Source organism: Megascapheus bottae, chromosome 10 (assembly GCF_031878675.1).
Source record: "Megascapheus bottae isolate mThoBot1 chromosome 10, mThoBot2.hap1, whole genome shotgun sequence".
NCBI lineage: Eukaryota > Metazoa > Chordata > Mammalia > Rodentia > Geomyidae > Megascapheus > Megascapheus bottae.
Window position 1 is genome coordinate 17741377 of NC_143518.1, and position 15498 is coordinate 17756874.

Below are 15498 nucleotides of genomic sequence, written 5' to 3' on the forward strand. Positions count from 1 at the left end.
TGTAGCTGAGATCTGAGGATTGTGGTTCAAAGCCAGCAAACGCAGCAAAGTTTGTGAGACTCATCTCCAGTTAACCACCAAAAAGCCAGAAATGGAGCTGTAGCCCAAGTGGTAGAGCACTAGCCTTGAGTAAAAAAGCTCAGGGACAGTGCCCAGGTCCTAAGTTCAAGCCCCAGGACAGGTACCTCCCTGTCAAAAAAAAATAAGAAAAAGACACAAGCCAATCTTCCAGACTAGTAGGCATAAAGCTTCTACATCCCAAATGGCCAATAATGTCTCTAACATAAAACTACTGGTTAAAATTTTTGCACAGAATCATCTTTTACCACATATTAAAGCAGGGTTCAAACTCCATTAACCTGCTTCTGTAGTGTAATTAGCAAAGCACCAAATTATAAACTGATATGGCAACTCAAAATGCTAAGCACACTTTCAAACACAAGCAAAGAGTTTTCCATTGTTAGTTCTATGTGCCATGTTATTCTGGGCTCAAAATCACTACCAATAAGAATGATTGAGGGAAACTGAACATATCTTGTACTTTTCATCAAGGCTAAAGTGCAAAATATCTCTGGTATCTTTAACAGGAAAAAAACATCAAACACATAATAAAAGAACTGAAGTAAAACTAATACAAAAGAACTCTTAAATATACAATCGAGAACTACATATTCCTACTGGTTTAATTTTCTTCAGTGAAATCTGTTAATGAACTATGTTCACAAAGAACTTAAGACTTTCTCTTCCCCATGATCAAAAATTCTAAACTTACAAGTGAGTGGGAGAGGGGAACAGAAGAAAAAAAAAAACAAAAACATTGCAATGACAATGGACACCAAGTTCATAAAGAACCTCTTTCAAAAATGCGATATATGGAAGAAAATACCATGAAAATAATAATCCTATGAGAATTGTTTTTAAGCAAATTGAGCCTTGGTCTTCATGAAGATACAAGTTATATAGAAAACTATAAATATATAAGACTCCAGGAAAGGAAGGAATACATACTATGTAACATTCTACAGGCCTAAAAACTAAAGGAAGAAGGAAAAGATGGTCAACTGAAGCTGTACTTAAAACTCCTGGGTCAAAGGGCACTCCACATGGAACCATTCTTTCACAAGGACATGTTATAAAAAGAAAAAAAAAAGTACTGAACTGCTGCAGTATCTTTCAAAACATAAATCTTAATTTAAGGGGAAATGGTTCTAATAGAGTAAAAGAGTCTGGCTCAGAAAGGAAACTGAACAGCATATCCAAGATCTATCCGTAAGAGTAGTGATGGTACATCTTTAATATTAAAGAAAAAGGCTATAAAAAAAAAAAGGTCCAGTCTCAGAATTAGTTTTAAAACTTATTTGTGCTCCTTGGTGGGTGCATAATAAAGTTCCATGGGCTTGTTCACTTTCCAGTATTTCTCACTGACCAATTCCAAAGAAAAAGAGCCATTTAATACCTAAAACAAAAAGAAAAAATTATCAAAGTCACATTTAGTTCAGTAATCGTGAAGCAGAACAAAATTAAAGTCCACAAACATTTTGGGGAGTAATGGAGGACAAAACCAGGGTTTGAACTCAGGCACTCTAACATTTCCAAGCCTTTTTTGCTCTATGATTCAACAGGGTCAATTTGTTATCTGTCCAGGCCAGCTTGGACCTTCATGCTCCCACTTACATTAACCACACCGCTGGGGTGATATATGTGAACCACCAGGTCCACATGTTTTAAAGTGGCTGAGATGAGATCAAGTAAACTTTATTCCTGGCTGGTCTACAATAATCCTTCCAATCAAAGCCCCACCTCCACCAAGTTAACAGGCATGAAGCCCCACACCCTGTTTACAAAACTTTTTCTTTTCTTGTAGTACTAGGATTTAAAGTTAAAACTTCCTACTTGATATAGACAGAAACTACAACCCTTCCCTTCTCTGTACTCGTTATTTTTGAGTTAAGGTTTCACTTCCTGTCCAGGTACACTTTGCTCCTCATATTTTGCACTTTCTGACAAAGCTGGGATAACAGGTACATGCTACCATGCCCAGTTTAATGTGAGCGGGCACACTGCAGTCTTTTCTGCTTGGAATGGCCTAGAATCTTCTAGGTCTCAGCCTCCCATGAAGCTAGGAGAAGTGTACCATACCCAGGGGAAGGATTTCTACATGAAAGTTTTTGACCAGGCAGACCTCAAACTTCAACCTTACCAATCCCAGCCTCCCAAGTAGCTAGGATTCCAGGTATAAATCTGTAATATAGGACTTTAAGAGTAAGTTGGGTGCCGGTGGCTCACACCTATAATCCTAGCTACTCAGAAAGCTGAGATCTCAGGATCCGGTTCAAAGCTGGGCTGGGCACTAAAGTCTGTGAGACTCTTACCTCCAATTAACCACCAAGGGATAGGGCAGTAGCCTTGAGCTGAAGAGTTCAAGGACAGCACCCAGGCCCAGAGTTCAAACCCAATGACCAACCAAAACAAAAAGAAATTTAATAATAAGTTCTCAAGGATAACACAGAACTAGCCTGGGTGTTTGTAATGTAGGAGGGAGAAGGGGAAAGCCTGAGGTCCTAATTAAGTTGCTATCTGCCTGCCTTAGAGTTACCTAGCAAAGATCTTCTTGTCATCTTCGACATCCTTTCCCAAGTATCTGTGCATATGGAACTATTATCCAAGTTCTATAGTATCCACCCAAACTGCTTACCCAAATATTCTAGCAAAGCATGTTCTGCTGCCACAATTTCTCAAAAAAGAAAACATAGTGGGCCGGGAGTTTGGCCTAGTGGTAGAGTGCTTGCCTAGCATGCACGAAGACCCGGGTTCGATTCCTCGGTACCACATATATAGCAAAAAGCCAGAAGTGGTGCTGAGGCTCAAATGGTAGAGTGCTAGCCTTTAGAAAGTCCAAGGACAGTGCTCAGGCCCTGAGCCCAAGCCCAGGACTGGCAAAAAAACAAAACAAAACATAGTAACTCCAAAAAAATCACTTTTTGGAATCACCAACTAGTTATAACAACAATGGAATGGATTTAATGAAGATACTGGAGTATTTTAAATGATCTATGCTGAGTTCAACAGGCTTAAGAGGTATCTGGAAGCAGGACAGGGAGAATGGCGATGGTGAGAGAAAGGGATGACCTCTGTAAAGATGGGTCCTGATGTTTCCCTACTAGTCACATTTTAAGCAATTAGAATTCCTTCCACTCTTACCCTCTGTTCACCTGCATAGTCTTTATGACTGGTTTGATTTGCACCATCCCAACAAAGTAGTGAGTAGAATCAGCACCATCTTTGTGGAGCTCCTTGTTATTTTGTGATTTATCACAGCAGAGGCTATGAGAGACCTAGTATCTCAGGTCTTTCTTCTCTGTCCATTCTGCAATGTGCTCCCAGTACAGCACATCTATTTAATCAAGTTGTTCCACTACCATTAAAAGTACTGTTGGCCCCTGTAATCTATTCCTGGTCATTTTTTGTTTTTTTCTTTGTGACTTTCTGATGCTATTCCCTGATTTAGTCACTCTGATGTTCTCAGCTCCCCAACACTATCACTCTTAACCTAGAAATGCTACTTTAATGTTTCAAAGCTCACCTAAGATCTTTCCCCACAAACTATCTCTTGATGACTTTATCTTTCTCTAAGTCCTACCACAATCATCCTGACTCTAGCCAGTCATTGCTCTGTGAGGTATTATGAAAATTAGGAATTACATGCAGGAATTAGAGACATACCTCAGTGGCAGAACATTTGGCCTGGCATGTGCAAGGCCCTAGATTAGATTAACACCATGGGAAAGAAAAAAAAAGGAAAACGCTGATGGAAGTTCAAACAATTTTTACTTTCAGTATGATATAATGCTGCAAAGGATAGGAAACGGAGAGGTGGGGCCAGAGCAGGAACCCTTAGTGTTAAAATGCAGGGGAGGGCCAGGAGTTTGGCCTAGTGGTTAAAGTGCTTGCCTAGCATGCATGAAGACCCGGGTTCAATTCCTCGGTACCACATACATAGAAAAAAGCCGGAAGTGGTGCTGAGGCTCAAGTGGTAGAGCTCTAGTCTTGAGAAAGTCCAAGGACAGTGCTCAGGCCCTGAGCTCAAGCCCAGGACTGGCAAAAAAAAAAAATGTGTTTAAAAAAATAAATAAATAAAATAAAATGCAGGGGATCAGAGGAATGAAAACTGATCCAACAGTGAGACATCAAACAAACTATGCTTTAAACAATGGGAAAAGCAGAGCATGATACTGCACAACTACAAAGCCAGCCTTCGGGAGGCTGAAGTTGAAAAGTTGTGAGTTCAAGGCCAGCCTGGGCTACAGAATAGGGGGAAAATTACACTAAAATAAAATTTTTTTAGTCTTAGGAATAACTGCTTTTCATTTACACTGTAACAAAACAAAGGTATCAAAAGGTCAACTACTCTGTTGAAATTTGTTTCTCAAGATTCCATACTGTCCTATGTGGTCCAGCATCAATACTTGATACTCAGTTGGTCAACGTGCTCCCAGGTTCAAGGGTCTAGTATGTTAAATACTCACAGTGAACTGGCCGCTGGCAGTTGCTATGTAAATGGTATACTGCTTCTCACTGGCTGTATCAAGGTTCATCTGGTTTGATTCTCCTTTGCTTCGAAGTTCCTCTAGAGCTAACCTCACAGCCAGATACTTGGACAGATGATCAACAGTGGCATTACCTGAAGTCTTTATGTACCTGAAGGAATAAATCATGAAAAATTTAACCTGTAGAAACAGAAATTATATCAAGAAAACATATAAATTAGGAACTATATTTCTAAAACGTTAGGTAAAATATAAATAGAAATTTGTTGATGTATTATTCAGACCTTTCTCCTGAAAAGAAGTACAGACTATTTGATTGCTTTATCTCCCATAAAATGATATAAAATGACAAAAATCAAACAGAAATGCAACAAGTACTGGAGGCAAAAAAGAAAAGAACATACCCTTAAAGCTCAAGGACTAGGATCTGCAGGTTTCATAGCATGAGAAATCTTAAGGGTAAGAGCAAGTACTGTTTGAAGAGTTATCAAGAGTTAAAATCTCTAGTTTTTAAGATTAAGCAAAGTACTAATTTAACAAGCATTTAATGTTAGCTCTGAAGGCATGACTCAAGTGGCAAAGCACGTGCTAGTAAATATAACATCCTAAGTTTAAACAGCAGTATGTTCAATGATGATGATGATAATAGTAATATTAATAGTAACAAGACCAATAATGTTTATCTGCACTCACTGGCAAACTGCTTGCTGGGTCTTTGCCACATGAATTTTATAGCCTACTTAAAAAAAATCAGGACAATCTTTTTTCTTCCACTACCTAGAAACTATTCTGTTCCTTTCATATGTGCATCTATGAGTGAGAAGCACTTGAAGAAAGAAGGAAACACAATAATCTGGACAACCAGTTTACCCAAGTTGAACCCTGACAAGACAATGAGAACTACTGCTCCAACTTCATATGCAAAATTAACTGTTTGTTCCAGACTAAACCCTTTGAATTTAGATCATCTGAAGCCAAACCATATACTTACCTTGTCTGTGCACTGTCATCTTTTTCCATAAGTGTAGGATGAGGCCTGAACACTAACTCAATCTCACTAGCACCATCCATTACTGGATCAATTGCCACTGCTGTATTGTTATTATCAAGCTCAAGTCCAGAATCATCAGAGGTTTTGGTCCGTTTGTTACTAGGGCCTGCCTCCTGATTGCTGTGGGTGGATGCATTGCTACAATGCGAACTGTCACCGTTATCTTCTGCTCCACTACCATTTTCAATCTGTTGCTTCTTGCCTCGCTGCAATCTGGTTAAGTGGGGGGGGGAACAAAAAATTTACATTTCAAAGGCTTTTATACCAACAGGGGAAAAAAGTTTCAATTTATTTTTTGAGACAAGGTCTCAGTATATAACCTATTTTGTGATTTTCCTGTATTAACCTCTCAATCTTGGAATACCATGCATGTATGCCACATTGCCAGGCAATGTTGCTATGAACTTTAGAATTTAGAAAAAAAATCTTGATTACTCAATTTGGTAAGTTTCCCATGTGCCCTGAAAGGTCCAGAAAAAAAAAAAATCTCACCTCCCAAACTGAAGCAAATGTTTTGATTACAAACAGATAAAGGAACTATTAAGGCACAAGAAAGTGTAAAAGTTGTGAGGGGAAGTTATTTATACCTATTTAACGCATAAATTAGATTACTTTTAAGCAAACAAAATTTAAGGAAGGATGACAAAAACATTTTGACTTCCCCTTACATCCTTCAACTGCAATATAAAAAGTTCTAATGAGGAAGATGGGATGGTATCTAAATAACCAGCTTGAAGAAAAGTACAGTTCTCTAATAAGATCAGATACTAAGGCCACCTACTAGACAAGGCATTCTGTATAAACAATCTCATTTACTCTTAACAACAAAAAAACCTGACAATGGAGTAATAATACTCTCATTTTGCATTAAGACAAAAAATAATTAGCCTAAGGCAACACAATTAGTTAAGTACTAGGCCTAGAGCTAGGAAGTGATACCAGAATACATTCTTCTACTACACTATCGCTCTATCTGTGTACATGTAATTTTTTAAATCATGTTAACTCAACATCAACTTAAAGACTATACTTAAAAATATTTTAACACCACAATTATAGCAGGAGACAAGTTGCTCCAGCTGACCGTAAATTATCAGGCTAAGATTTAATGTACTTATTTTTATCTCATGCCTCTGCCCTCTGATCTAAGTGCCAGAGCACTATCATGCAATAATGTCAGAAAGTATTTAAAGAATGTTTAGATATCAAGGCCACCCTGGGAAAACAGCTCTCAAGACTAAATCTCAAACAATAAACCTGAGTCTGATAGTGCATGAATGTCATCCCAGCTATATGAAAGTATACAAATGAAGACCACAGTTCAGGACAACAGACGCATAGATGTGAGAACTAATTAAAACACAGCTAGAGGTATGGTCCAACAACAGTAGTGCCTGCTTAACAAGTACAAAGCCCTGAGGTCAACTCTCTCCATTCCCTCAAGTAAAAGTAGAATGGATGTTAAGAGAGGATCCTGATTATCTAGGGTCTACTGAGCCATCACTAGTCTTTTTGGTTTTTCACTTAAATGTAAACAAAAACTACTAAAGGACTCTAAACAAAAGGAACCATGGGATGACCTTCTATTTAATTACCCTGCCTATTGTGCAGGCTGAGGACAGACAATGGGGGAAAGCATGGAAAGTAGAAAGTTGGGAAATTACGCAATGGCAAGTGAAATAACATGGACAAATACATATATATTACAGAGAAAGCTACAAAGAAATTACTCACAAATTAGAATACAGGACCTAAAAAAGACCTTAATGAGTAACTTCAAAAGTTTATGGATGGTGAAGCAAATGGAAAGATCAACAATGAGGAGGAATAAATAGGTATCAGGCAGGCGAGGTGGCTCACACCTGTAATCCTAGCTACTCAGGAGGGCTGAGATCTGAGGGTTGCAGTTCAAAGCCCTGCCCAGGCATTACAGACTTGTGAGACTAATAAACCACTAGAAAACTGGAAGTGGCACTGTGGCTCAAGGGGCAGGGTGGTAGCCTTGACCTGAAGAGCTCAGGGACAATACCCAGGCCCAAAGTTCAAGTCCCAAGACTGACCAGAAAAAAAGAAAAAGAAATGGGGAGGAGTGAGACACAAAGTCTTCTGAAAGCCGGGTGAAGAAGCTAACCATGTCTTCTAGTGTTTTAAATGAAATGCTCTATTATGTTTTGAAATACATATTATACTTCCATCCCAGGAAACGTTTGACTGCATTTTCATTTTCTTAAGTAAAAATTCAGTATTTGGGAAAATAATTCCCATTTCTCACCCTCTCTCCCACATACCTATTCAGGGCCTGTATCTTCAGTCCTTCTTCAATACTGTGACTGAGCGCTTGCTGATTATTGTGCTTGTTGATCCTGGCTAATACTCTCTCTTGATGAGCTTCATACTCATCACGGCTTGGATAAATTTTGCTGATGAGAGCATCAAAATTTGGGTCTGGCCTTAGTGATCTTTTGGAAACTAGCTTTTTCCGACAAGTAGGGCATTCTTTGTTGCTAAATGAAAGGAAAGAAATTGTAAACAACACCAGCATCTTTGGTCTGAACACAAAGTCAAGCTTCTAGATACTAGATAGTCATCTTTACTGCAATGCCTTTTCTGGGTCACAGAAAGTTAGGATAATACAACTGCATTTCCTAGAAAATCTTAAGTAAACACAAGTAAGGTTTTACAAATCTCACCCACTATCAACTGTCAAAAGAAAAAAACATTTCACAATGATAATATATATATTAGAAATAAAAATAACATTTGCATTGAAAAGAACATGTTTTCATGTTTCCCAATTTCATATATATATAGATATAGATATAGATTCCTATACAACTTCTATAAGTACATAAAACCAACTGACTAAAACCAAAAATTCTCATTAATTAAAACCTAGACTTCGGGCCGGGAGTCTGGCCTCGTGGTTAAAGTGCTTGCCTAGCATGCATGAAGACCTGGGTTCGATTCCTTGGTACCACATATATAAAAAAAGCCGAAAGTGGTGCTGAGGCTCAAGTGGTAGAGTTCTAGCCTTGAGAAAGTACAAGGACAGCGCTCAAGCCCTGAGCTCAAGCCCAGGAGTGGCAAAAAAACAAAACAAAAACCTAGACTTCATTTTCAGTCAAATAATTATTGGAAGTAACCCCTCAAATTTCAGAGAGCAGTGTCATGTGGTACAACCTAAATATATCTAGTATAGTTCAACATACCCACTTCTAAGGGCTGTGATAATGCAATCTGCACAAAAACGATGTAAACACTCCTTTGTAGTCATGGTATTCTTCAACATGTCCAAGCAAATTGGACACATTAATTCACTGTGGAGACTTCTAGGCGAAACCACAATCTCCAAGCCATCTGTTATGGCCTCCTGCAAAAGATTTAATTCTACTTATTTTACTTTATCATGGACAAGTATCCATCACTGCTACCACCATCACATCTAATCCTCACACACCACTACTGTATTCTATAAATGCTAAAATATTCATCTGAAGAAAAAAACAGAGGGAAATTACCCTGCTATAATAAAAAAGACGTTGCATTTAGTATCATAAGTCTCAATAGTTCTAGATGATTAATTAGCGGCATGACTCTAATAAATTATTTTATTGTTCTCTTACTTGCCAAGATGAGAAGGGCTAATTAAATACTTAAGAATTTTTCTATATTCAACTCCTAAAAAGTTTACAAGCCATATATATTTGCCTATTAAAACATTTCAAGATTCTAATATATGTACTTTCAAATTTGCAAAAAACAGAATTTCAATTTAGTGCCACTTTTGAAACTCAAAAGGTCTTACTCCACAGTTTAATCAAAACAATTAGATTCTCAGGCCAAGTCTCAGGCTGAGTTAAAATATAATACGTCTGTGAACTACAACATGTCTAATTGTCCCTACAATTTTTCTATGCCAGAACACATTTAGAATTCCAAAGAAAAATTCCAGGATATTTGACTCCTGATGCCCATTATTGTTCCTACTTATTTAATTTCCACACTCTCAACTTCCCCATGGCTGTAATTAAGAACAGAACAACAGTTAACTCTAAAGCCACTGATTTTTGTAGATGGAGGAAAAGTTCTAGTATGGTGAGCACTGAAAAGAAATATACAGGTATGTTTCCAATACACTACTGACACTTGTTTCCAATGCCTCTCATGCTTCCTTTAACATGACTAAAGATCAACTGCTTGATAAGAAAAGACAGGGAAGTTATATCCTCAGATCTCAGCCTCCTAAGTAGCTAGGATATCAGTTGTGAGCCACCACATCCAGCTGAGTCCAGCTTTAAGCATGTTCATACCTTTCAAAGCTGCTCCTTCCCCAATCTTTGCCATCTTTACCGCCTCAAGTTTTCCCTACTTACCTCATTATTACTTTATTGCTGTAAAGGAAACTTACTCTTTACAGAACTTCTCACATGTGATTTTATGGAATCTATTTGTTTAATGTCTGTAAAATTTCCTCTTACTTTTACTTACCACTATTCACCTACTACCTCACATAGATAACTGTATATAGTATGTAAATTATTTGCTGATCAATGAGCTGCTGGTTTATAAATTTATTATTACTGTTAACTTCTATTTAAGTTTCCATTTTCTAAAACTGTGTCTTTTTTTGCATACATCTCATATTCTTCTTTGGTTATCTTAAGTCTTTATTACCTGAGGAGTTCTTTGTAATTCATACAAACTGAGTTCCCATGTTTTGCTTAGTGGTTGAGTTCCATTTGTCTGCACAGCCTGAGACATTGCTAGAATAAAAAGACAAAAATAATTGTTAGCAATTAAAAGGAAAGTACTATGGTCTGAATAAATGTGTAATGCACAAGACTGATGTTCAAACTGTTAGGGCTTAGAAAACAGCACCCCAAATATGCTCCTTTGGATTTTAAACTGAATTAGGTGGGAAGCAGCAACCATAGGCAAGGGCTTTCTCTAAAGTTCCTAAAACTGGTTTTGTCAAAGAGGAATGTAGCTGCCTTCAAATATTCTTACCGAACTTTTCTTAACCAGCGACAACTAAGCTCATGACAGAGGAAGATTGAAACCCAAACTTCTCTACAGCCCACTGGTACTTTGTCCTAGGCAAAGGGATGTGGTGGTGAGTACCTCTAACCAAGTACTGAGGATGGGGCAGGAGAACCTTAGGTTTGAGGCCAATGTAAGGCTTTGTTTCCAAAACAGAAAACCTTAAAATATAAGTGGAGCATTCAGAATCTCTAGTCGAAAAATATCAAAGTTTAAAATACTCACAAATCCACAATCTTTTAGTAAAACATGCTGTCCCAAGTGGGAAACAGCAAACCTGACCACATGTTAAAGGGTACAGTCAAAATGGAGATGTACTAAGAACATTATATAAAATTATATTTAGAAATTAGGGGTAGTGTAACATGCCTAGAACTCCTGAGGTCCTAGGTTTGAACTCTTAACAGTAAAATAATCTTCAAAGTGGCACTGAGGCTCAAATGGTAGAGCACTAGCCTTGAGCTGAAGAGTTTGGGGACAGCACCCAGGCCTAGAGTTCAAGCCCCACGAATGACCAAAAAAAAAAACTTTATCTGGGGCCTTGAGTGTGGCCTAGTGGTAGAATGCTCACCTAGCATGCACAAAGCCCTAGGTTCAATTCCTCGTTACCATATACACAGAAAAAACTGGAAGTGGCACTGTGGCTCTAGTGGCAGAGCATTAGCTTTGAGCAAAAAGTATGCAAGGACAGTGCCCAGGCCGAGTTCAAGCCCTAGGACTGGCAAAAAATAATAAATCATCTTCAGATTATATGCATAAAGTGTATACGAAACAAACTTTGTGTTTAGACTTGGGTCCTATCATCAAGATATTTCATTATGTGTATACAAAAAAGCCTGATAAAGCCAAAGTTATTTCTGATCCCACACATGCATTTTGGATAAGGAATACTCAAATGGTGTTCATGTAGTCTTACTCCATTGTTTAGGAGCCTCTAACCCCCTTGCAGTGATCTGAAAGGGAGTTTCTTTTGTTGTCTGCAATAAGTCCTTTCAATATCAAAGTTTGCACAAATGAGATAACTGGAAGTATGCCCCAAGTCAGCTGGAGGAACCAATCACATTGCAACTGTCATCTCCACAAGACAGAAGTCCCTAACCATGGGACCCCCGGACCTTGAACTATGTACATCTTCGGCTGCTGTTCATCTGTACCCTTTATGTCCTTTATATTAATTTGGTTAAATGAAAATAAAGTTGCCTGTGCTATTCTAGCAAATAATCAAACCTGAGAACCTCAATTTATAAACAGATGGTCAGAGACACATGAAGATGTACAGTTGGAAAAGATATCTGATGTGGAAGCACTCTTACAGGACTGATCCCTTTACCTGTAGTGTCTCATACTAAATTTGGAGAGTTAGGGCCAGAAATGATGCCTTTGGTTACTGAAGTGGTAAAGAATTGTTTGTTGCTGTGGGAAAAGATCACATTTTGTGTTAGTGTCAAAAAGTGAATAAGAACAGATTTTACTAGCAGACTAATTTTCCACTTTATTATCTTTGATCAATATATAATTAAGAATTTACTACCTCAGGGCCATCCGTTTAGCCTAGTGGTAGAGTACTTGCCTAGCATGCACAAAGACCAGGATTTGATTCCTCAGTACCACATGTATAGAAAAAGCCAAGTGGTGCTGTGACTCAAATGGTAGAGCTCTAGCCTTGAGAAGCCCAACAAGCCCTGAGTTCAAGCCCCAGGACAAAGACAAAGACAGGAGGTTCTTTTTAACACATCTAGGTACCTTTAAAAAAATAATCATATTGGGGCTGGGAGTTTGGCCTAGGGGTAGAGTGCTTGCCTAGCATGCACGAAGACCCGGGTTCGATTCCTCAGTACCACATACATGGCAAAAAGCCAGAAGTGGTGCTGAGGCTCAAGTGGTAGAGTGCTAGCCTTGAAAAAGTCCAAGGACAGTGCTCAGGCCCTGAGCCCAAGCCCAGGACTGGAAAAAACAAAACAAAACAAAACAAAATAATAATAAGCATATTTATTCAATAAAATTTAATTGTGAATTCAGTATTTAAAGTATTTGGAAACTAGACAGCAATGAAAGATAACACACTAAAATAACTGCTACCCGACTTAAAAATTACCAAGTAGACGTGTTGTTTCACCAAATTAAAAAGATAACATAGCTGGGTGCTGGTGGTCTATTGACTCATGAGACTGAGATCTGAGGATTGCTGTTTGAAGCTAGCCCAAAGTTCATGAGATTCCTATCTCCTATTAATCACTAAAAAGCTGGAAAAGGAAGGTGATTCAAGTGTTAAAAGAACCGACTTGAGTGAAAATGCTCCAATACTGACATAAAAAGAACATACATGCATACATACATACAGGCATAAAATAAACATATATAAGGACATTCAAAACATTCAAATCATTTTAAAAAGTCTATGTAAGCCCGGTGCAGCGGCTCACACCTGTAATCCTAGGTCCTCAGGAGGCTGATATCTGAGGATCACAGTTCAATGCCAGCCAGGGTACTAAAGACTGTGAGACTCTTCTCTCCAATTAACCACTGGAAAACTGGAAGTGGCGCTGTGGCTCAAGGGGAGGGCAGTAGCCTTGAGCTGAAGAGCTCAGTGACAAACACCCAGGACCAGAGTCCAAGCCCCACAATCATCCAAAAGTCCATGTAATGGGAAAGTGGCTAAAATACATTCTTAGTACAGAATACATAACAGATTACCAAAATGAAGCTCACATATATAAACATATGTTAGTCTTAACTTGTTCCTCAACTGATTCATAAATCACCAAAATTTTACACATTAACACATATATACAATGCCATGGAATGTATGCATCCCATATACCTTTTAAATGTTGTAGAGCAAATTGTGTAAGACTATTTACTTAATTATACAAGAAATCCAAACACCCTAAATATTTATGATTTTGATACTACATACCATGTCATCTTTATTCATCTTACCAAGCTTATTTTTGGTTCAGAATCTTTTCATTAGCTTGTCCTACATGGAACAGAATGCTCACTTTATGTAAAGTTCTCTCAGGGCCACGCCCCCCATTCTAAAGAATATCCATCTTTGTCAATTTTTATGCATTACACCCCCACCAACTACAGCAAGGTTATAGTCCCTAGGCTTCTTCAAAGATAGCTGGCTATTACAGCTAAGTGTGATGGCACAAATCTACTCATGAGGTGAAGTAGGACAGATTTTGAGATCAGCTCTGCCAAAATTAGAAAGACCCTATGGCAAATACAAAGTACAGAATAAAAGGGCCTAGGGCAAAGCTCAAGTGGTAAGAGTGCTTCACTTGCCCAGACTGATGGCTGGCTTCTATCCTACTCACAAGATTCACTATCTTATCTACATAGATATTGATATTGTACATCTATTCAACACAATACTCAGAACTTTTATTGTACCATGCATACAGTAGTTATTCAATACATATTTGCTAAAGAACAATGACAGTAACTAAACACTAGAGCTCAAGTTATGCAACCTTAATGTTCAAGAACAAAGATACAAAGATACAGGCTCTTGCCAACCTTGTCTTCACTGGGTATCACAAGAAACAAGCTGAGAAGATAATGAAGCTACACAAAGATGGCCTAATCTTTTTTTTTTTCCAGTCCTGTGCCTTGAACTCGGGGCCTGGGCACTGTCCTTGGGCTTTCTCTCAAGGCTATAGCTCTACCACTTGAGCCACAGCACCATTTCTGGCTTTTTCTATGCATGTGGTACCAAGGAATCAAACCTGGGTCTTCATGCAGGCTAGACAAGCACTCTACCACTAGGCCAAACTCCCAGCCCATAATCTTTTATCAAGAGTTTTACAGAAGTACTGAACCAACATAGTGTGCTCACAGTGTGGAGAGGAGGGGGGGTAGCACTTGCATATTAGACTTGTTAGATTGGATTACCTAGTCAGAGGTTAAACAGTCACCAGTGACTGTCCACAGGCTGAAGACAACAGTAGCTGCTCAGTCCAAAAATCTGGAAGCCTCAAAATAAAAGGTAGCAATGATTCAGCCTGAGGCCACGCCTACAAGAACCCCTGGTCTAGGTTCAAAGATTGAACCATCTAGAGTCTGATGTCTACTGGCAATGGCAATGAAGAAAACATCTGCTAGAGTCAAATGAGTTCTCTTTTTTTTTTTTTTGCCAGTCCTGGGCTTGGGCTCAGGGCTGAAGCACTGTCCTTGGACTTTCTCAAGGCTAGCACTCTACCACTTGGCCTCAGCACCACTTCCGGCTTTTTGCTATGTATACCGAGGAATTGAACCCGGGTCTTCATGCATGCTAGGCAAGCACTCTACCACTAGGCCAAACTCCCGGCCCCATCCTCTTCCACTTTTTAAAAAATTAGCTAGTATTAGTTATATAGAGTGGGGAAGGATTTCATGATTACCTCTCCACATGTTTACATTCTACTTTTTATTCCATCAGGGACCCTAACTCACTGGATTGTGCTATCCAAGGTCAGGTCAAGTCTTCTTCATTCTGTTCACTGACAATCTTCTCTGGAAACAGTCATACAAACCCATCCATCAATGTGCTTTTTGCTAGTTTTTCAGGCATCTCCTATGGTTTGGATATGAAGTGCCCCCACCCAATCACTGGAGTGGATAACGAGGGCTCTACCTCAGTAATTAATGAATTAGTCTATTAAGGAATTCATAAACTAATGGCAGGACTGGTAGGTGGTAGAAGCTATGAGGTAGGGACTGGGTACAGGAAATACAAACAGGAGTGTGCTCAACAGGTACATTTGCGCTGGGCTTCTTCCTTTACATCCTGTCTGCCACAAGGAGCTCTGCTCCATCACATGGTCACCATGACGTTTACCTCACTTCGACCCACAAAAAAATGGAGCCAAATAT

At 38.7% G+C, this 15498-nt stretch overlaps 1 protein-coding gene across 1 annotated transcript; it reads right to left on the reverse strand.

The window, feature by feature from the left end:
* Window positions 1-1255: 1255 nt before the first annotated feature.
* On the reverse strand, window positions 1256-13633 carry Rnf2 (ring finger protein 2). Its single transcript, XM_090340244.1, has 7 exons — window positions 13556-13633; window positions 10273-10361; window positions 8808-8968; window positions 7887-8102; window positions 5539-5811; window positions 4527-4698; window positions 1256-1456 (listed from the first exon to the last, which is right to left on the reverse strand). Exons 2-7 carry the CDS (start codon window positions 10357-10359, stop codon window positions 1355-1357), a joined length of 1011 nt encoding a protein of 336 aa, XP_090196370.1. The 5' UTR covers window positions 10360-10361; window positions 13556-13633; the 3' UTR covers window positions 1256-1354.
* Between the last annotated feature and the right edge of the window lie 1865 nt (window positions 13634-15498).

Bases quoted from the DNA above. Each gene is read 5' to 3' on its own strand.
- Rnf2 (XM_090340244.1), bottom strand. From the start codon at position 10,359: ATGTCTCAGGCTGTGCAGACAAATGGAACTCAACCACTAAGCAAAACA. The intron at 8,969-10,272 runs GTAATAAAGACT...AATCTTTTGCAG, and splicing joins AATTACAAAGAACTCCTCAG to GAGGCCATAACAGATGGCTT. The intron at 1,457-4,526 runs GTGAGTATTTAA...TTTTTGTTTTAG, and splicing joins CTGCCAGCGGCCAGTTCACT to GTATTAAATGGCTCTTTTTC.